The following is a 23,153-nucleotide window of genomic DNA, read 5'->3' as shown; positions in this document are numbered from 1 at the left end:
TTCTATCCATAGCCTCCTCCCATGAGATGGAACTGCTTATTTTCAAGGTAGTAGGTAATGCTCTGTGGAAACACCTGGAGGTCACATCCAGAGGAGTGCTGTATTAAACTCCTAGGCTGTTCTCAGTCCAACCCCCGTACAAATCAACACTAAACAGGGCCCCATTCTTCTTTTACAAGCCCCTTACATGACTCTAGTAGGGTCTCTGGAAGTATGTTTACTTGGGTATGTTTTGTAAACTGTAAAAAAGATAATTTTGACCTCAATTGTTTCTCTTTGACTAAATATGATCACACTTTTGGGGGTACAGTGTTCCTGAAGATATTTTGCAGGGAGGGATTCAACCAAAATGCAACTAAGAGATACAGTAAGTTGGGGTGAATGAAGCATGCTTACGATTCAGACTCATAACCATGCCTAGATAGTTTTTTTGTTCTGTGTCCTGGTGTAGGATTGAATCCCAGGAATCCTTTGCTGATTCATCCCACAGAGTGCTTGCTGTGGGGGAGGGCAGGGGCCCAAGATCACCTCACCATGTGAAGATGTCTTGTAACAACAAGTATTGGAAGTGAAAGGGCAAGAAAGTAGAGGCTTCAGTGCTGGGTGACGCCCACCCAGAGCAAACGAGTGTTCACAGTAATGTAGAACAGGCAATTATAACCACTTTATGCAAAGTAGAATTTGGCATAATTCTTGCAGTTATAATCTATGCTTATATTAGCTTTCCAGAAATTACAATCTATTGTGATTTCTCATTCTCATCAACCACTTCCATACTTAAAAAAAAAAAAAGAGGAAGCCATACAATGTACAACTGTTTTGATATGCTCCCCATGCTGTATTTTTGGCATTTCTGATTTTTGTCGTGTAAAATGGAATTTGGACTTTGTTCTTTAACAAAAAGGTGTTTATCTAGAGGATTTTTTTTTCTTAAAGGAGTACAAAGGATAATCTCTGACTGCTTGTGGAGCTCTCAAATGATCATTTTTATTTCATTAATAGTGTCTCCCTGGAAGGTACTGGCGCCATCCCCGAGCTGGCTTGGACATTGGGATGCAGGGATGAAGGCTGGCCTTCTTGGGGTAGTGAATAGATATAGGCGGCCTGGAGGTCCAAGTACGAATGAAATAGCTTGGCATACGCCGGGTGCTTCAGGGCAAATTTCCTGAAGCTCTTGAACGAAATGTGCGCTGAGCTCTCCCCGGCCATCTCCCCGAAGAGTCTAGAAACATCGAGATCGGGCACTCCGAAGGCCGCCCGCAGGATGGCCGTGAACTCCTGTTCCGTGATGAAGCCGTCGGCGTCGAGATCGAAAAGCTTGAAGGAGATCTCCAGAATCCTCTCGGTGTCGTCGGGGTTGCACAGCACGGTCAGCCCGATCACGTACTCTCGGAAGTCGATGGTGCCATCGTGGTTGCGGTCGAAGAAGGCGAAGAGCTGCCGGAGGGGCTCGGTCACCGGGAGCTTCAGGTAGGCAGAGAACTCCTCCAGGCTGATCTTGCCTCCCTTGGAGGCCGCGGCGATGGCCGCGTACTTGTCCAAGTGCTTGTGGAGGTCGTCCCAGTCCAGCTTCAGCTTCTGGCTGATCTTGGTGAACTCCACCAGGCCTGCCTCCATGGGGAGCCGCAGGGCGCCCGCCGAGATCATCAGCCGGCAGTCCTCGAAGGTGTGGTCGGTCACCGGCACCCCCAGCGCGTTGGCCATGTGGACGCGCACGGCGTTGGCGAAGACCCGGGGGTCGCTGCGCTCCTCCTCGCTGGGCACATAGACGGGCAGCAGCTCCACCTCCACCCGGGTGAAGGGCTGGCTCAGGGTGAGCACGCAGGCCTGCAGTCCCGTGAAGCCCTGCCAGGTCCAGGTCACCGTGTCCAGCGCGTTGGGGTAGCGCAGCAGCACCGGCTGCACCGGCACCCCCGGGGAGAAGGCCCCGAGCTTGAAGGTGACCAGGCACGAGCGGTTGGTGCACACACCCTCGGGGAAGATCAGGATCTGGGGCCACTTCTCCCTGGAGGTCACCCGCTTGAGGATCTCGTTGCGCGTGTTCTTCCTGGAGTTGGGGTCCTCACGGGTGACCAGCACCGGCTGCGTAGACAGGAGGAACTTCCCCGCCAGGGGAATATGCACGTTCTGGCTGGCGGACACCACAGACGGCAGCCCCAGCACCACGCAGGCGATGGCATCGAAGAACGTGGAGTGCGGGGCGGTGACAAAGATGGGGGCCTCCTCGCGCGTGGCCTTCTTCCCCTTCACCTTCACTAGGAACCCAGCGAAAAAGAAGCCCACCCGAAACAGGAAGTTGAGGGCGGGTTTGGTCAGGTGTCTCCTCCAGCTCCTGGTGGGCCTGGCCGGCTGGACGGGAAGGTTGATGGTGGAAAGCGTCACCATGGGCCAGAGGAAGAGGAAGAGGAAAGCGATGCAGGACACGCGCACCGGCACCAGCACCAGGCCCAGCAGGATGGTGTGGGCCCAGCGCCACCGGCTCAGGCGGGTCTGCTGCAGGAAAGGGTTGTCCACCGCCGGCGGGTACAAGGACCGCGTCCTCTCCTGGGCCAGCCTGGTCCTCCATGTCTCCATCTGGCCGGCGTCGGGCAGGGCCGGGCCCTCAGCTGCAGGCGGGCCGTGGGGCTTGGGGCCCCGCTTCCACCGTGCACCCTGCCCCCACATTCGAATGCGCTTTCTGTTTGCCCATAATTACAGCTCTCTGAGGCCAACGTGGGTAACAGGCAACCTGAGAGGGTAAATGGTCAGGGGAATTCGAATAATAGAAACCCATTTCTCCCTCCCTCTTTTCTTTGTGACAATTCTGGGGCTTGAACTCAGGACCTAGGCACTATCCCTGAGCCTTTTCACTCAAATCAGGCATTCACTCTACCACATTAGCCACAGCTCCACATCTGGCTTTTTGGTGGTTAATTGCACCTGAGTCTCAGGGACCTGGCTGTGGGGGCTGGCTTTGAACTGTGATCCTCAGATTTCAGACTCCTGAGTAGCTAATGGAGCCACTGGTACCACCTACAATCACTCCCCTCCCCCCACCCCTCAACACCTTCTTTTAAGAGAGCACTTTTGTTTGTATTTAGCTCCTGAGATAGAATCTGACTTTGTCCTGACTGGCCTCTGTCTGTTACCTAAGCTGAGATTAAAGGTGTGCACTACCACCATCTACTCAGAACAACAATTTTTCATTGTTTGAAAACATCTTGCTTTTGGTGTATATGCTTAATTTTCATATAATTTCTAGTACTTTTAGTGGACATAGTTTATATATCTACTAAAGTCATGTTAATGAATGAATAAATATTAACTATACTATTACAATATATAACTATCACATATACATAATAACAATAATAATATTAGTTCCTTTGGCAACTGATTAGTGAAATTCAGTTACTCTTCAGACAAATTGATTTCTTTCTTTCTTTCTTTCTTTCTTTTTTTTTCTCAAGGCTAGCACTCTACCCTTTGAGCCACAGGGCCACTTCTGGCTTTTTCTATATACAGTGGTCCTGAGGAATCAAACCCAGGGCTTCATGTATGCAAGGCAAGCACTCTACCACTAGGCCCAGTTCCCAGCCCCGGAAAAATTGATTTCTATGGAGACAATTACATCTCTTTATCCCAAGAGGCTTAAATCATAGCACTCTTGAGCCTTTATGTTACCAGCCCTTTTCAATTGACATGCATAATAGGCCAGAATGTGTTACTACACACGAGCCAATCAGCATTCTATTTATTTAAATATTTAATTTTTTGTGCGAGTACTGGGATTTGAACTAAAGACTTCTCATTCTCACCTAGCTTTTTAGCTCAAGCTTTTTCACTCAAGTTCTACTTCTGGCATTTTGGTTGCTAATTGGAGATTAGCATATCATGAGCTTTCCTGCCCTGGCTGGCTTTGAATCTTGATCTCCAGATTTCAGCCTCCCAAGTAGCAAGGAGCATAGGTGTGGGACACCAATGCTCTGGCTCCAATCACTATGCTAAATGGACATTAATATAAAGTTCAACATCAACTGTCAGTAGCAAGTTGGGATTAAAATAAATCAGGCTGATATAACAATGATGTGAACACATATTGTCCTCTTCCTGGCTTGCTTGTGAGAGCCCAAAAATCTAAGCTGTGAGACCTCAAAAGGATTGCGAGTTTGGAAGGCCTCACCCAATGTACACTCTCAAAACGCTGAGAGTTTGCTGGAAAGGTCAATCAGTCCTGGCTCAACAGGAACTCAGACTTCTATTCTGAGTGTGGGCTAACTCCACACTAAACTGTGTAGGAGCCTGAGTGTAGACTTAAGTTTATGCAAATTTACTGTTTAGCTCTCCTCCCCAGAATTAGAAGGTCTTAAGATCATCTACCATTTGTATACAAAAAAATGTCACATGGAAGTTTGTTCCTTACTTCCTTGCATAAGACCAATAAAAACTTTGGTTAATGGAACTTTGGGAGCTGAAGCTGGAGGAAGGCTATAGATCTCTTGGTACCCCAAATCTCAGTTCCAAGGTCAGGTCTCCATTATTGTGTTAAGGGGCTAAAGAGGGGTTGCAACAGTTGCTGCCCTTCAATGATCAGAAGGGAGAGTGAAGTTTATGGGAATTGACTACCTGCTATGCCTGTTAGATTGATGTGAACCAGCTTTCTTCTACCTGTGGTAGCATTTGCAACTCTGAGGACACTATGGTTTTCTGGTTGCTCATTTAAATCAGGAAAAAGGCCCTGGCTTAAAAGTCTCTGAGTTTTTAATCTATTGAAGTCCACCACATTTGTGCTACAATGGGAAAAGTAGTGTGCATGTCAAAGCCTGCTTTTTTTTAAAAAAAGATGCAAGTGTGAAATCCTGGGCTTTACCACAAAATGAATCCGGCTCAGTTCCTGGCTCCAGAGCTTACACTGGGGGCAATGGCAAAGGGACTCATTAAAACTCATTTTCATGTCCAGAAGTTGATAATACACCTTACCAATACACCAATGTTGTTATGAAGCTCCAGTATAACATAGTACATAAAGAACTGAGCTTTTGTTGACAATACTATGGTATTGCTATGGGATAATGAGAATCCCTAGAGACATTCTACTTGTCACAATTAGAACACGTGTGCTGAGGAAAAGTATACCTTTCACCAACTTAGGGCTTATTTGGGCTTAGTTGAGTAGTTTGTGTGGTGCCTTGAATTGGCAGTGTCACCAGTTTGTCTCCTATAGGAGAACAACCCTAGACAGCAAAGGCAGTCCTTTGGCTTTGCTTTTGCTGGTTCTAGTACTTGAACTCTGGGTCTGGATGCTATTCCTGAGCACCTTTTGCTCAATGCTAGCACTCTACCACTTGAGCTACAGATTTTTCTGTGATTAGTTGGAGATAAGAGTCTCACGGACTTTCCTGCCCAGGCTGGCTTTGAACAGTGATACCTAGATGTAAGCTTCCTGAATAATTATGATTACAGGCATGAGCCACAGGTGCCTGTCAATATTATTCTCTATTTGGTGGCTCTTCCCACTCCTAGTTAGAATGTTCATTTTGTGTGTGTGTGTGTGTGTGTGTGTGTGTGTGTGTGTGTGTGTGTGTCCTGGGGCTTGACTTCAGGGCCTGGGCACTGTCCCTAAACTGCTTTTTGCTCAAGGCTAGTACTCTACCACTTGCCACCACACCACTTCCAGCTTTTTCTTAGTAGTTTATTGGAGATAAAGAGTCTCATGGACTTTTCTGTTCAGGCTAGCTTCAAACTGTGATCCTTAGATCTCACCTGAGTAGCTGGGATTATAGACACGAGCCACCAGCACCTGGCTCATTTCTACCCTTCGAGCTTTATTTAACTGCATTTTAAGTAGACTTCTTAAGGAAAGGTTTCATGTTACCATAGCATCTTTCTCTTATATCTCCCCCAACAGATGAGCCAAGTGTAATATTCTGTTATAACATTATCTGTGGTTTGGGGTACCTCTACTCAACCCTGGCTTGAAAAAAAAGTAAATGAAAAATCTCACAAATAAATTATAAATTTTCAATTGTGTGCCCATCTGAGCTGTGTCAGCTGCACCTCACAGGGATGCAGATCATCTTTGCACAGCATATCAGGGTGGAATGCGTCTCACCCCACCAGTGACTGGCTTACTAGTCCACTTGGTAGCCATCTCAGTGATCAGATCCACAGATACATGGCCTGGCACACACTATTGGTGTTCCAGCTGTACTAATGGCCCCAAAGTGTGAGTATAGTGATGGTGGAAACTTGGATATGCCAAAGAGAAGCCATAAAAGGACTTCCTTTAGGAAGAAAAATCATTTGATGAGGCTGCTGAGATCTATAGTTTTCAGAAAAAACAAAGAAAAACCCACAAATCTTTCATGAAAATGAAAGGAAGGAAAAAGAAATCCATGCTACTTTTGTTGCCACACGTCAAATGGAAAAAGCCCTAGTCACAGTGTGTGAGCACTTAATGGAAAAGATGTTACAGTGAAGAACTCAGTTGCAGTTTCAGGCATCTAATGATAAGGGTCTTGAAAGGTGTTCCCCCAGGATAAGGGGACCACTGCATTTATTCATTAAACAAATTTTCAATTTCCTACAGCACATCACACTCTGAGTATGTATCAATTCAAAAGCAAACAACAAATCCCAGCCCTAGGGAGACAAGACTTCAGTGCCTACAGGAATTAGAGTATTCAATTCTTACTGTATGAAATGAAGCAAAAGAAATTTGAGATACTTTTCCTAAATCACAGTAATTAATGTGGAGACTTAGGACAAATAATTTAGTAAATATCCTTCTTTACTTTGCACTGGATGAACAAATCTGTATACATGCATGTATACACACATGCATGTATACACACATGCATGTATACAGATTTGTATATATGTACACACACATATATATGTATATATGCGAATCTTCACATTTCTTGGCATCAGAAAACAGTTTAATCTTCCCATAGCACATAGGGTCCATTTTAGAGATGTAATTATATTTACTTTCAAATTAACATATATGTATATAGGTATATATATAGTGAAACCAAGAGATTTGATAATATAATTTTAATGGGTAAAAAAATAGTAAAAAAAAAAAAAAGAACCTTTTAACAATAAAATCAGGTTTGTTTCATTGCGGATTTGCCTATTATAATATGGAACAGCTAAGCTTTAGTATACATTTATAAAAGGCACAATATGTTTACAGGGCAAAGAAAGCAAGAAACCAAAAGGGAGTTAACTTTCCCTGATTTCCTTTTTCTACAAGTTGTAGCAGTTTTAAGGCAGACCTTGTTCTGTGCAAAATACAGCGAATGAAAATAATTACATATTCACACATTCTCAGATATCCCAATACCATTCTTCAGGCTATTTATCATAAAGCATATTAAAACTTTTTCCCTAATAAAATGTAAAGAAGTCAGTGAAATTTAAAAAATGATATTTCACACTGGGCATTGGTGAATCACTCCTGTAGTCCTAACTACTCAAGAGGCTGAAGTTTGAGAGACATGGTTTGAAGCCAGCCCAGGCAGAAACCCCAAAAGACTCTTACCTCCAATTAACCAGCAAAAAGCTGGAAGTGGAAGTGTGGCTCAAGTGGTAGAGCACCAGCCTTGAGTGACAAAAAGCCAAGTGAGAGTGCAAGGCCCTGAGTTCAAGCCCCAATACTGGTACAAGAAAAACAGCAACAACAACAAAATTTCATCACAGTCCCTCTCCCCCCAGAAGAGAAAGAAAAGTCACTTTTTTTTCCTGGTTTCTTCTTTTAGAAATGTCCATATCAATTTGTTTACAATGTCAGGTTGGTCTTGCTGAAGCCAGTGACTAGCTTCTGTCAAAATGGTCAGTCTGAAATAGTTTTTCACATAAATCTTGGTGACCTCAGCCATCTCTACCTCCATAAATGCATCTTTCTCTCCCCACAACAGTAGTGTGGGAGTGTTCACCATGTGATGTTTGAGAGGCAGGCAGCTAGAAGAAAAAACATGCAAGCTTGAGATTCATTGTAAACATAAAAACATTTTTCCATCATGCTCCATCAGGCCATGCATTTGCAAAAAGGGTGATAACACCTTGATTTTTACTTTATTTTCTTAATATATACAAGATGCAAATACATATAGTACATAAACAGACATGAACATTTTGTTGGGTGGGAGTGATGAGGGAAAAGAAAAGGCTACAAAGGAGGTGCTAATGAAAACTTCTTGAAGAAAACTGAAACTAGGCAACCAACCCACATAACTAAAAAGTTTAAAGGGGTGTGTGTGTGTGTGTGTGTGTGTGTGTGTGTGTGTGTGTGTGTAACAGAGTAGTTCTAGGGCTTAAACTCAGGGCCTAAGCACTGTCCCTAAGCTTGTATGCTCAAGACTATCACTCTACTTCTTGAGTCATACTTCCATTGTTTTAGTTGGTTAATTGGAGATAAGATTCTAACAGTTTTGTTTGCCTAGTCTGGCTTTGAACCACGATCCTCAAATCTCAGCCTCCTGACTGGCTATGATTACTGGCATCAGCCATGGATAGCTGGCCTGCTTGCTTATTAATGAGGAAACATTCCCATACTTGGAGTCAGAGAAATCTTCAGTCTTTATTGCATGCGACAGCCGAGGAAAAGCAGGCATTTTGTTTTTTCTCCTAGATACAGTAGTGTTTTTCAAATTTCTGAAAATGCACAGTTCTACAGAAAACAAAGGGGCATGATCTCCCTGATATATGACTGTTAAGATGGGGTGACGGAGAGACAGTAGAGACCAGGTCTGTGAAACCAAAAACTGCTTGTCAAATGGTATTTCCCACAGGATTGGGTCAGCGACCCAACATTATGTAACTAAAACCAAACAACTACTCAACATATAAAGGTAAAAAAAAAAAAAACCTCTCAGTGGAATACAATAGCTCAAAAGCTATGTATGTATGTTCATATAAGACTACTGTCGACATATTGTCTACTGTCGACATTACATTTAAAGCCCTAGGCGAATTTACTTTGGCGCAGGCCACGTGGCTACTGTATATGTTCTTGGTACATTGTGTATTGTATATGTGTCTACCTGACCTAGGGAAGGGAAAGAAAAACAGGGTGTAAGATATCACAAGAAATGTACACACTGTCCTACTATGTAACTGTACCCTTTTTGCACAACACCTTGTCAAAAAAATTTTGTTTAATTAATAAATAAATTAAAAAAAAAGAAAATGCAGAGTTCTCTCCAATACTCTTGTTCATTTCTAACTATGTTGTGTTCACAGAATAAAATCCACAGTATAATAATTCTTTGGTATTAGTTATGAGTTACTTTGTGGCCCACTGTGTAATCAGTCTTTATAAATAATTCCTTTTGTGCTGAAAATAGTGTGCATTCTCTTTAAAATTTTTTTTTTTTTGCCAGTTCTGGGGCTTGAGCACTGTCCCTGAGCTTCTTTTGCTCGAGGCTAGCACTCTACCACTTGAGCCACACCACCAATTCCAGCTATTTCTGTTTATGTGGTACTGAGGAATTGAACCCAGGGCTTCATGCATGGTAGGCAAGCACTCTACCACTAAGCCACATTCCCACCCCTTTAAAATTTTCTATAATTAATTAACTAATTAATTAATTTTATGTGTGTCAGTACTGGGGCTTGAACTCAGGGCTTGGATGCTGTTCCTTAGCTTTTGCGCTCAAGGCTGGCGTTTTAGCACTTGAGCCACAGCTCCACTTGCCCAACAGAAATATTTTACTTGACCAAAATGAAATTATACTGACCTGAAAATACTTCGATAATGATTAATTGGACCACTTAGTGCTCCGGGCTGAGAAAAGACATAAACATAAGCTTCAAGATCTTCCGTCGTTAATCGACAGCCTCGGTGTCCAATGCCAGTGCTCTGACTGGTAAACAGGTGTTTCAAAGCCTAATTTAAGTGAACAGAGAATAATGAAAACCTCTTAGTTGCCAGATAATAAACTCGATCGCTGACTCTAAAGGAGGGAGAGTAGTCATACAGTGACAATGGTGGATTTCCAAGCCATTTGAATGAGAAGCTCATAGTTCATGATGCATCCTATGCATTTCTTCAAATGCCTTTGAAGACATCACCTATGGAAAAGTAGCCTGTCCTCTTAGTGTCTTTTCATATGCTACGAGGTCCAGCTCAAGTGCTAGCCTTACCAAGAACATCTTCCTTCTTACCCCAACTATGGTTTACCACCTTCGATCTAACTTCCCAGAGTAACTAATGCCTTTTGCAGCCAACAAACATTTAAAGAAACAGCTCTTATTCTTATGATGTACAGTGATATTTTCTACTCAGTTCTGTTGTGTGTGCTTAATTATTATAATTTCTAATTGCAAGCTACAAAATTGATATAATTTATTTCATAGCCTGCCCTCCCACCTCCAACTTTGAAAAGCTCTATGAATCATTTCTCTAAGTGTAAATAAACTTCAGCAGAATAACTAGGACCTATGTTTACAATGGAAATCCATCACCCCAAAACCACACTTGAAATAACATCACATAAGGTGATTAATTGCAACAGAAATTACTGGAAGAGCCAGGTGCTGGTGATTCACACCTTTAATCCTTTCTACTTAAGAGGCTAAGATTTAGAGGATCACAGTTGAAGCCAGACTGGGCTGGCTTGTAGTCCATCAGACTTCATCTGTAACCAGCAAAAAGCTTGGCAGGAGGCATGGCTAAAATGGTAGAGCATCAGCTAGCAAGCAAGCTGAGTGAATGGTGGAGGCCCTGCATTAAAGTCCTGGTACTGACACATGCATGTGCGCGCGTGCGCGCACACACACACACACACACACACACACACACACACTGACTAGAAGCAGCCAGGCACCAGTGGGTCATACCTGTAATCCTGGCTACTCAGGAGGCTGAGATCTGAGGATTGTGGTTCAAAGCCAGCCCAGGCAGGAAAGTCTGTGAGACTCTTATCTCCAATTAACTACAAGAATACTAGAAGTGGCTCTGTGGCTGAAGTGGTAGAGCACTAGCCTTGAGCTGAAGAGCTCAGGGACAGCACCAGGCCCAGAGTTCAAGCCCCATGACCTTCCTTCCTTCCTCTCTTGCTTTCTTTCCTGTTATACTGTTAAAAAGCAATAGTGAAGAGGTAAACCAAAACTAAATAAAATGGCTTTCTTTAAGGCAAGAAGGAAAAGGTATGGAGCAGTAAGCAAAACCTCTTTGAAGGTGCTTTGTTTTAGTTTTGATTTGGAATGATACAAATGTTTTATATTACATTACAGAAGTTAAGTAAAATCTTGTCTAATATTTTTCTGGTAATACAAGAGCTCATGGTTTCTTTTATCTTGTTTCTAACTGTATGTTCAAATTCTGTCAATGGAAAAATTGAGAAGTAATGAAAACCCAGAAGCAATGATCACCAGGACACCAACAATGTGTTCTCAAAATATCATTTTCTACTACTAGGAACTAGCATTCCTTGGAAAGGAATGCCAGATCCAGGACATGAAGTAAAGGATAAGAATGCAGGGGCTGGGAATATGGCCTAGTGGCAAGAGTGCCTGCCTCATATACATGAAGCCCTGGGTTCAATTTCTCAGCACCACATATATAGAAAAGGCCAGAAGAGGTGCTGTGGCTCAAGTGGCAGAGTGCTAGCCTTGAGCAAAAAGAAGCCTGGGACAGTACTTAGGCCCTAAGTCCAAGCGCCAGGACTAGAAATAAATAAATAAATATTATTTTTTTAAAAAGGATAAGAATGCAACATTAGTCTGGGATGTATAGCTCAGTGGCAAAGCACTTGCCTAGCAAGTACAACATCCTGGGTTCGATCCTCAGTACCAAAAAAGAAAAGGAAAAAAAGAATGCAACATTAATGGGCCAGAGTGTGGCTTAGTTGGTACAGAGCTAGCCAATGAGTGAAAGTGTCAGGTACCAAGTAAAATTTAGACAAATACCTCTGAAGCAAGCACTGTTACTAACTTAAGGGACTATATAGCCTGATATGGGAGCCTACTTAGAAGGATTCCTACTTCTGTAATCTGGAAAAATCTGAACATCAAAAAGAATAATGAGGACTGGGAATGTGGCTTAGTGGTAGAGTGCTTACCTAGCATGCATGAAGCCCGGGGTTCGATTCCCCATTACCACATACACAGAAAAAGGCCAGCAGTGGCACTGTGGCTCAAGTGGTAGAGTGCTAGCCTTGAGTCCAGAGAGGCTCAGGGACTGCCCAAGCCTTGAGTTCAAGCCCCAGGACTCACCAAAAAAAAAAAAAAAAAAAAAAAGAATAATGACTGCAATTGATAGGTATGTATCAAGAATACATCATTTACACTGAAAATTATTTAGTAAAAGAGACAAAAAGCATTTATCCATGTTATTAACCAAATAGAACATATGGGAAAATATACTTCTTTTTAAAAGAAAAAAAAATGGAGCCGAGCCTGTAATCCTAGCTACTCAGGAGGCAGGAATAGGAGGATCACAGTTTGAAGCAACCTTGGGCCAAGTTAGTATGAGGTCCTATCTGAACAACAAACTGAAAATGCAGAATGGTTCAGGTATGGCTTAAGTGGAGAATGAGAGGCCTTGAGTCAATCCCCAGTACTGAATAAAAAAGAATAGTAGAATGAGGAAACCACCATTTTTCACATTGTTATGAAATAGTAGGCCTAGGCTATCATGATTCATTCATAGTAACCTCGATTTGTTGAAAAGTTGTCAGGCAGGGATGTAGGGACAGGTGAGCGACTACGGAGCCTATGGGAAGTGCTGGTGACATATTAGGTAGCAGGAAGTACTCCTGGCAAAGGAATGCTCAGTCTGATTGTGCCTCTAGATGAGCAGCACAAATGAAATAGGAAAACAAAGGTTAAATGAACAGGTAAAACCCTACATTGAAGCAACTCATCCCATCTAAAGTGTGGGGTCCTCCCTTAGGACAAATGATCTGATGTGTTCAACACAGGGGGGCATTTTAAAAAGGAAAGGAAAAAAAAAAACAGTTTAAAACAACTCAGGGTGGTAGCCTATGCTTGTAGTCTCAGCTACTCTGGGAGGCTGAGGCAGGAGGACTGCTAGAGACCAGAAGTTCAAGGCCAATCTGGGAATAAAGTCCTGTCTACAAAATAACAAATAAATAAACAAATATATGAAATTAAATAAAAATGTAAATGCAATAATAACAATGTACAATGCATGGGCCTTGTTTTGTTTTTGATTAAAATAAAATGTAACAAAATGATTAAAATCATTAAAGGAATCTGAATAGGTGCTAAATGACATTAGGAATTTTGTGAGGCTTTTAAATTGCCACTGGGATGAAGTGAAAAAAAATCCCTTCTTTTAGAAAGGATATTTGAAATGTAAGGTTTTGTCTTAAACTGGTTTCTTTCTTTCTTTTTTTTTTTTTTTTTTTGGTTGGTCATGGGGCTTGAACTCTGGGCCTAGGAGCTCTCCTAGAGCTCTTCAGCTCAAGGTTAGCACTCTACTACTTTGAGACACAGCGCCATTTCCAGTTTTCTAGTGGTTAATTGGAGATAAGAGTCTCTTGGTCTTTCCTTCCCGGGCTGGCTTTGAACTGAGATCCTTAGATCTCAGCCTCCTGAGTAGCTAGGACTACAGGCATGAACCATCAGCTTAAACTGGTTTCTTTTCAAGGCAGAATTACGACACACCCAGACTGCTCAAGAAATAGCCAGGTATAGAATCAATCCATATGCCCCTCAGTGGACAAATGGATCAAGAAAATGTGGTTTATATATACAATGGACTTCTACTCATTAGAAAGAATGATATTGTACCATTCTAAATGAAAAATGGAAAAACTTGGAAAAATATTTTAAGCAAAGTAAGGCAGATCCAAAGAAACATGGGCTGCATGGTTTCCCTCATTTGTGGTAACTAGAATGTGCCTATAAATCTACAAGTAAACACATTGAATGATTAAAAAATATATACACTGGGACATGATAAATTATACAGGTGTCTAGACATTCACACAGTGAGGCCAAAGGAGGATATGCTTAGGAGCAGATTAAAAAGACTCAATAACTATGTGCTTGGGCTGGGGATATAGCCTAGTGGCAAGAGTGCCTGCTTCATATACACGAGGCCCTAGGTTCGATTCCCCAGCACCACATATACAGAAAACGGCCAGAAGCGGCGCTGTGGCTCAAGTGGCAGAGTGCTAGCCTTGAGCGGGAAGAAGCCAGGGACAGTGCTCAGGCCCTGAGTCCAAGGCCCAGGACTGGCCAAAAAAAAATAAAATAAATAACTATGTGCATATGGTCATATAAAATAATATTTTGTGAAATGAACTCTAAGAAAAGTAAACAAGATTTTTTTTAGTTGCTATTGTTGCTGCTTTGCTTTCTTTTCCTTTTGTTTGTTTTTGGGATGGTAAGGGAGGCACAGAAAAGGTATAACAAAGGGTAAACAAATATAACAGTAGCATTCACTAGACAGTAGAAAATGAACTGCACATCTTGTGGGTGAGGATGGGAAGAAACAATTGGGAGACAGCGAGGGAAAGGGAGACATAGTTCAAAAAGAATTGTTTTTATTACCTGACTCAGGTAACTGTAACCCTTCTGTATGTTACCTCTACAATAACAATAAAATATTTAAAAGACAATAGAAATAGCAGAGGGTGTTGGTATATCTTGATATTACTTGTGTACTGTTCATCTTATTTCAAAATCACCTTATGTAAATACATTTCACCTCATTCAAATTAGCCAGTCACGATCAGATTGTGAACCTGAGCTCAACCAATGTGAACAGAGGAGATAAATATCGGAGCCAACTGCCTACTCTGGGCTTGCTCGCCAGATTTTTGGCTATGGTGCACCCTTCTACCCAGAAATAAATTTCTCCTTGCTGGGAAAAAAAAAGTCCTTTCTTGACAGAGTGTGGCTCAGAGAGCTGCTTAGCATGTATGAGGGCTGGCTCCATTTCCCCAGAACCAAAATAAATTAGTAGAGAGAAGATGGCGCCGCCACAGTAGGGAGGCACCCCAACTCGCTCCAACTGAATAGTGAGCTGGGAACTCCAGCACCCAACACCCCATCAAGAATCCAGCAAACCCAACAACCAGAAGCAACAGAGAAACACAGGAAATGAAAAAGAACAAAAAAAAGAAGAGCCTATAACCTTCACGGAGCCGGAAAATCTCCGGAGTACCCCTCCCTCACCCGCCGACCCTGGCCCGAACAGGGCCAGGCTGGGAAAGAGGACCCGGCGCCAGCAAACCAATTGCTGAAAAGTCACACCAGGAGTGCAGAGTCCTGACAGCAGGAGCTCCACAGACCCCAGAACTGAGTGCAGACCGACTGAAACAGACGGCGGCGGCCAGGGACCCGAGGTGCGGGGACCCAATGGCAAGGATCAGACGTAAGCAGCAGGGGAACCGGGTGGTGCAGACAGGGAGAGCCAGGACCACCACCACCAAACGACTGATCGCCACACCCAAGCACCACAGCCCCGAAAAGCCCACAGCAGCGCGGGACACCCACACAATCCAGGACCAGTAAATTCCCATTACCGCCCCCCCCTCCCCCAACGGGAGACCAGCTCTAGCAGAGACCCAAAACCTACAAAGAGGGCTGGGGATATGGCCTAGTGGCAAGAGAGCTTGCCTTGTATACATGAGGCCCTGGGTTCGATTCCCCAGCACCACATATACAGAAAACGGCCAGAAGTGGCGCTGTGGCTCAAGTGGCAGAGTGCTAGCCTTGAGCAAAAGGAAGCCAGGGACAGTGCTCAGGCCCTGAGTCCAAGGCCCAGGACTGACCAAAAAAAAAAAAAAAAAAAAAACAAACAAACCCCAAAACCTACAAAGAAGCTAGAGCTCCCTCCCTCCCCTCCCTACCCTGAGGGAACAAAGGAGCCCCATATCTGGTGGCTCTAGGACCCTACAGCCTCTGGGAGGACAGGCGAACTAGCAGAGGTGGAGCAGTGCCCAATAAGGGGACGGGGAAACACCCTAGTCAGGCATCCCCCCAAAAGCCCCAGCAGAGGAGCCTGAACCTGGCTGCACCTGCCCCGTCCCCTCCCCAGCAGGGACCCAGGGACTGGTAGGCATTGGAAACACCACCTGAGGCGCCTGATCCTCGCGGACTTTTTGAACAACAGTCACAGTCTCGCTGGTGTACAATACCAGCCCAGCAGGGACACCTGGGCCCGAATATACGCCCCCCTCACAGCAGAGGCGCAGAGTCTGTGGGCACCAACCTGCGCCCAGACACTTGATCCTGCTCGGGTCCACGCATACCACCCCCCATAGCAAACTCATGAGAGGTCACAAGCACCCTCCAACAACTCTGGGCAGTACATCCCCAAAGGAAGCACTAGTGTGCACATGCATGTGCCCCCCGGAGGGCCAGCGTGGGCCAGCGTGCTAGCCCTCCAGCAGGAAGATCTCTTACCCAAACCCCCGTGGGAGTGCACAAGTGAGCAAGCTGCCCCCTCAGCAGCAACACCCGCTCTGATAGGTACACTCTGCATAGGTGGGCAGGGCCCCCCAGTGACAGCACCCGCTCTAATAGGCGCATTCCGCACCGGTGGGCCAGCCGCCCCTCAACAGCAACACCTGCTCCAACAGGAGCAATCCACACAGGTAGGCAAGCCGCCTCTCAGCGGCAAATCTCAATCTGAGAGGTGAGCTCCTCTGACCAAGGTACCGAGTGGAAAAAAAGAACCAAAGAAGAGAAAAGCCTCCATGCCACGCTGAATCAGCGACCCGCAAACCCGCCACCAGGGGCATGCTAGGGTCAGCACAACACAGCAGCAGGACACTATCCCACAGAGAAAGACACAGAACCTACCCACCACCAAGTGCAGTGAGGGTGACCACCCTGGCAACAACTGAGATGGTCACGCTCACCCATTGGGTAGTAAGGTTCAACAGCCAAACTCAAATCCAGAGCCAGGACACAAACAAGTCTCTCACTGATGGACCAGTGGGAACCAGCACAAAGCCAAACCAGGGAAGCCACCCATAGATCCCCAGAGGTGCAAATCTCTAAGAAATATTACAAATTTCATGAAAGGGCAAGCCAACTCGCCAGCTCCAAAAAGAAGTACGACCGAAGAGGAGATGGAGAATAAAAAAACAACTGAGGCTATGATAGCAGAAATAATGGAAAGCCTCAGGAACGAATACAGAAAGCAATTCCAGGAGTTTAGACTGGAAGTCTCGAAGGACCTTCAGGAAGTCAAGAAAGAAATAGAAGCAAAAATGGTTACAGTGCAAACCGCCATTAAAGAAGACCTCAACATCCTGAGAAGCGAAATGCATGAAAAAATAGATTTAAAATACAACTCTTTAAAGGAAGAAATTTGCACGATCACAGCTGATCTGGCAACCATAAATAGCTCCCTGACATCCATAAACTCCACACTTGAATCCACAGCACTAAGAATTGACCATATTGAATCCTGAATCTCTCTCTTGGACGATGATGCAGCCGATAAGGACCAGAAAATTACCACACTCCAAGAAATGGTTAAACTCCAGGGCAGATTAATCCAGGAGCTAGTGGACAAAGACAAGAGATATAATCTGCACATAATGGGAATAGAAGAAGGAGCCGAATACCAGAGCAGAGGGCTTCAACATATTATCAATAAAGTGATTGCAGAAAACTTCCCCAATCTCACAAAGGACCTCACCCAGGTAACCGAAGCCTATAGGACACCTGGCAGACCAGACCCTAGAAAATCCTCACCCAGGCACATAATAATCAAAACTTCAGATCTCAAGAATAAAGAGTAAATTTTGAATGCAGCCAAAGTGAAGAAAGATATTTATTACAATGGGAAAAGGATCTGAATAACAGAAGACCTCTCTACACAAACCTACCGCGCACAAAGAGAGTGGAAGAACACAATCCAAGTCCTATAGGCCAACAATTGCCAACCCAGAATTAGATATCCAGTGAAACTAGAATTCATATTCGAGGAAACCAGATCTTTCCACAGCAAAAAGGATCTAAAGGAGTATGTGAATAAAAAACCAGCCCTACAGCGAATGCTAAGAGGGGAACCCACCCAACAGAAATCGTACAGGACACACAGACAGAAACAGAAAGAAACTACAATAGCCAGAGCCCAACAGAAAGAACAGCTCACTAAAGACAAGAAAAAAAAAAAAACAGAGGAAAAACAGCCTAACAGGAAAATGGAAGGGGAAAAAACACTCTTATCCTTGATTTCTTTGAATATAAATGGTATAAACTCTCCGATAAAGAGGAGCAGACTGGCAGAGTGGATCCGCAAACAAAAACTTGCCATCTGTTGTCTACAAGAGACCCATCTTACACCAAGGGATAAAAACAGGCTCCGAATGAAAGGATGGAGCAAGATCTTCCAAGCAAACCCACCTACCAAAATGGCAGGAATAGCCATCCTTATCTCAGACAAGCTGGACTTCTCATTAAAATCAACTCAAAAAGACAAAGAAGGACACTACATTTTAATACAAGGAAAAATCCAGAATCAGAACATCATGGTGGTAAATGTATACTCACCAAACAAAAGAGGCCCTACATATGTCAAGCAAATTCTCACAGAACTACAGAACAAGATAGACCCAAACACAATCATAGTGGGTGACTTTTATGCCCCACTTTCTCCAAGAGACAGATCCAACACCCAGAGGATTAGCAAGGGAGCTGAGGACCTAAGTAACACCATATCCCAAATGGATTTGACAGATCTATACAGAATCTTTCACCCCACAGAGAACCAATATACCTTCTTCTCAGCAGCCCATGGATCATACTCCAAAACAGACCATGTCATAGCCCACACAAAAAACCTAAGCAAATACAAAAGTATTGACATCATCCCATGTATTATATCTGACCACAGTGGAATAAAGGTAACCCTCAATAACAACGGTTACCACAGAGGCTATACACATTCTTGGAGGCTAAACTCCTCACTGTTATCTAACACTTGGGCCACAGACCAAATTAAGGATGAAATTAACGAATTCATAAGCCACAATGACAATTAAAATACATCACAAAGAAACCTATGGGATACAGCTAAGGCAGTACTGAGGGGCAAGATCATTGCCCTCAGCACTCACATTAAAAGAATGGAAGCAGAGCAGGTGAATAACCTCACGATGAAACTAAAACAACTGGAGAAACAAGAAATGATAGAACTAAAATGACTAGGAAGAGAGAGATCACAAAGATTAAAGAAGAGATAAATCTGATTGAAAATAGAAAGACCATTCAACAAATAAATAAGACTAACAGCTGGTTCTTTGAGAAAATAAATAAAATTGACAGACCCCTCGTAAGACTTACAAAAAAAAGAAGACACTCATATCTGTAAAATCAGGGACTCCACCGGAAAAATTACAACAAATACACACGATATTCAAACAATCATAAGGAACTATTTCCAGAACCTCTACTCACTAAAAAAAAAAATAATTTTACAGAAATGGATCAATTCTTAGAGAAGTATAAACTGCCCAAACTGAACCAAGAAGAAATAAATCAACTAAATAAACCAATAACTTACAGCGAGATACAGGGGGTAATCAAGAACCTCCCAACAAAGAAAAGCCCAGGCCCAGATGGATTCACCAATGAATTCTATAAAACCTTTAGTGAGGAGCTAATACCAATACTCCTCAAACTCTTCTGCGAGATAGAAACAGAGGGAGAAATCCCAAACTCATTCTATGAAGCTAATATTATACTCATCCCCAAACCAGGCAAAGACCCAACAAAAAAAAGAGAACTACAGACCAATATCACTAATGAACACAGACACAAAGCTCCTCAATAAAATATTAGCTAACAGGATCCAGAAACTGATCAAGAAAATCATACATCGTGACCAAGTAGGCTTCATCCCACAGTCACAAGGATGGTTCAACATTTGTAAATCAATCAATGTAATTCACCACATCAACAGAACTAAAATCAAGAATCACATTGTTATCTCAGTCAATGCCCAAAAAGCCTTTGACAAAATACAACATCCATACTTATTAAAAGCTCTAGAGAGAACAGGAATAGATGGAACATTCCTCAAAACAATAAAAGCCATATAAAACAGACCAACTGCTAATATCGTATTAAATGGGGAGAAACTAAAATCATTCCCCCTAAACTCAGGAACAAGACAAGGATGCCCAGTCTCCCCACTTCTTTTCAATATAGTGCTGGAATCCCTAGCCATAGCAATAAGACAAGAGGAGGACATCAAAGGGATCCACATCAGCAAGGAAGAAATCAAGTTATCCCTATTCGCAGATGACATGATCTTATATCTGAAGGACCCAAAAAACTCAGTACCCAAAATCTTACACCTAATAAACCATTTTGGCAAAGTAGCAGGATACAAAATCAACCCACAAAAGTCAGCAGCTTTTCTGTACACCAGCAATATACAAGCAGAAAGGGAAATTATGGAAATAATTCCATTTACAGTAGCCAAAAAAGAATAACTAACCAAAGACATGACGAACCTATTTAATGACAACTATAAAATCTAATAAGAGAAATCAAAGAAGACACAAGGAGATGGAAAGACCTCCCATGCTCATGGGTAGGCAGAATCAATATAGTGAAAATGGCCATATTGCCCAAATTGTTATACAAATTCAATGTAATCCCCATCAAAATCCCAGCTACATTCTTCATTGAAATAGAGAAAGCAACCCATAAATTCATATGGAACAGCAAAAGACCTAGAATAGCCAAAGCAATTCTAGGCAAAAAAAAAAGCAGTGCAGGAGGTATCACAATACCAGACGCCAAGCTCTACTATAGAGCCATCATAACAAAAACAGCCTGGTATTGGTATAAAAACAGACCTGAAGACCAATGGATTAGAATTGAAGATCCAGAAATAAAACCTCACTCTTACAGTCAGCTGATATTCGACAAAGGAGCTAAAGACATACAATGAAATAAACAGAGCCTCTTCAACTGCTGGTTCTGGGAAAACTGGGCAGCCATATGCAGAAAACTCAAAGTAGACCCTAGCCTATCACCATGCACCAAGATCAACTCAAAATGGATCAAGGACCTCAACATCAGACCTAAATCCTTGAAACTACTGAAGGACAGAGTAGGAAAGACGCTATAACTTATAGGCACAGGAAGGAACTTCCTGAATAGAGTCCCAGGGGCATAACAGTTAGGGGAGAGACTCAACAAATGGGACTACTACAAAATAAAAAGTTTCTGCACAGCTAAGGACATAGCCACCAAACTAGAAAGACAGCCAACCATATGGAAAAGGATCTTTACCAGCACAGCAACAGACAAAGGCCTAATATCTGTCATCTACAGAGAACTCATAAAACTAAGCTCCTCCAAGCCCAGTAAACCAATTAGGAAATGGGCAAAGGAGCTAAAGAGAAACTTCACAAGAGAAGAGATAAAAATGGCAAAGAAACATATGAGGAAATGTTCAACTTCCCTGGCAGTAAAGAAAATGCATATAAAAACAACCCTGAGATACCACCTCACCCCAGTTAGAATGGCCTGTACTCTGAACTCAGGCAACAACAAATGCTGGAGGGGGTGCGGGGAAAGAGGAACCCTTCTCCATTGTTGGTGGGAGTGCAAATTAGTACAACCACTTTGGAGAACAGTATGGAGGTTTCTCAAAAAGCTCAATATAGACTTACCCTATGACCCAGCCATACCACTCCTAGGCATCGATCCTGAACAGCAGGTCCCAAGATATCAAAAAGACATTTGTAATTCCATGTTTATCGCTGCACAATTCACAATAGCCAAAATATGGAATCAACCCAGATGCCCCTCCACAGATGAATGGATCCAAAAAATTTATGGTGCCTATACACAATGGAATACTACATAGCGAGCTATTAGAAATGGTGAAATATTGGTATTCGCAGGGTAGTCAGAACTTGAACAAATAATGTTGAGCGAGACAAGCCTAGAACACAGAATACAAGGGGCATAATCTCCTTGATATATGACTGTTAAGGAGCGGGGAGGGGAGACAGTAGAGACCAGGTCTGTGAAACCAAAAACTGCTTGTCAAATGGTATTTCCCACAGGTTTGGGTCAGCGACCCTACATTATGTAACTAAAACCAAACAACTACTCAACATATAAAGGTCAAAAATAAACCTCTCAGTGGATCACAATAGCTCAAAAGCTATGTATGTATGTTCATATAAGACTATTGTCAACATATTGTTTACTGTCGACATTACATTTAAAGCCCTAGGTGAATTTTCTTTGGCGTAGGCCACGTGTCTACTGTATATGTTCTTGGTACATTGTGTATTGTATATATGTCTACCTGACCTAGGGAAGGGAAAGAAAAACAGGGTGTAAGATATCACAAGAAATGTGCACACTGCCCTACTATGTAACTGTACCCCTTTTGCACAACACCTTGTCAAAAATTTTGTTTAATTAATAAATTAAAAAAATAAAATAAATTAGTAAAATTTAAAAAGACCTCATATGTCAGAGTGATATACTGAGAATTATTTCTAGTAAAAGGAAATTATAGGTTTTTTCCCCCAATGAGTTTGATTGTTTCACTATCTGACACCATTGTATTGTGACAAGAATTCAAAAAGTATCCCGGATACTTGCTCATCAACAGCTACACAGTTCTGCATTTAAGAGTTTTATTTGTTCCCAAGGGCTTCTGCTTCTGCTGCCTTTGAACTTCCTCACCTAGTGTTCTCGGCCTTCATCTCCCTAAGAGACGCTTCTCTACATAAAAGTTCAGCTTGCAGGAGTGCAGGCTCCCACAGGCTCTGTTCATTACACAAACAGAAAGTGTAAAACAAAACAAAAAAAAAAAACCAAGCAAGTCCTTAAACCCACTTATTAGGCTTTAATCTTTTGATTCCATTTTTCATTCTAAAATATGGACTTCAATTAAAAATGTTTTTTTCATGATTAATTATATGCTATTTGTTTGACTTACCTGAAAATCATTTATTGAGAACATAAATTCTGGTAGCCGGGGTATTTGAAAGAAGTAGTAAAAGCTGGATTTGAATAGCTGGACAGGGTGTCGTAAAATGTATTCTGAAATTAAAAGGCCAGATTAGACTTTATTCAAAAGGTATAAGTTTCTTTCATATTGAAAGAGCTTTTAGGACACTTTCACCCAGATCCTAAAAGAGGATCTGCATGTAAGGTTCCTTATATTTTTCTTTACAACCATTTCTATGCTC

The 23,153-nt window shown here is 42.7% G+C and overlaps 2 protein-coding genes across 2 annotated transcripts in view; both read right to left on the bottom strand.

The window, feature by feature from the left end:
* Window positions 1-987: 987 nt before the first annotated feature.
* On the bottom strand, window positions 988-2,664 carry LOC125355749 (lysophosphatidylcholine acyltransferase 2B-like). The gene has a single exon (XM_048352160.1). It carries the CDS (start codon window positions 2,662-2,664, stop codon window positions 988-990), a length of 1,677 nt encoding a protein of 558 aa, XP_048208117.1.
* Window positions 2,665-7,715: 5,051 nt separating this feature from the next.
* Ephx4 (epoxide hydrolase 4) overlaps window positions 7,716-23,153 on the bottom strand; it is a 33,745-nt gene continuing 18,307 nt past the window's right edge. The window contains exons 5-7 of the mRNA XM_048352159.1: window positions 22,901-23,004; window positions 9,726-9,874; window positions 7,716-7,947 (exon numbers count right to left, since the gene is read on the bottom strand). Of these exons, the coding sequence (XP_048208116.1) occupies window positions 7,716-7,947; window positions 9,726-9,874; window positions 22,901-23,004 (485 nt within the window). The remainder of the gene's footprint in view (window positions 7,948-9,725; window positions 9,875-22,900; window positions 23,005-23,153) is intronic.

The sequence above is a fragment of the Perognathus longimembris genome, chromosome 7, assembly GCF_023159225.1.
Source record: "Perognathus longimembris pacificus isolate PPM17 chromosome 7, ASM2315922v1, whole genome shotgun sequence".
Taxonomy (NCBI): Eukaryota; Metazoa; Chordata; class Mammalia; order Rodentia; family Heteromyidae; genus Perognathus; species Perognathus longimembris.
The sequence above is the reverse complement of the archived record's forward strand: the minus strand, read 5'-3'. Positions and strand labels throughout refer to the sequence as shown.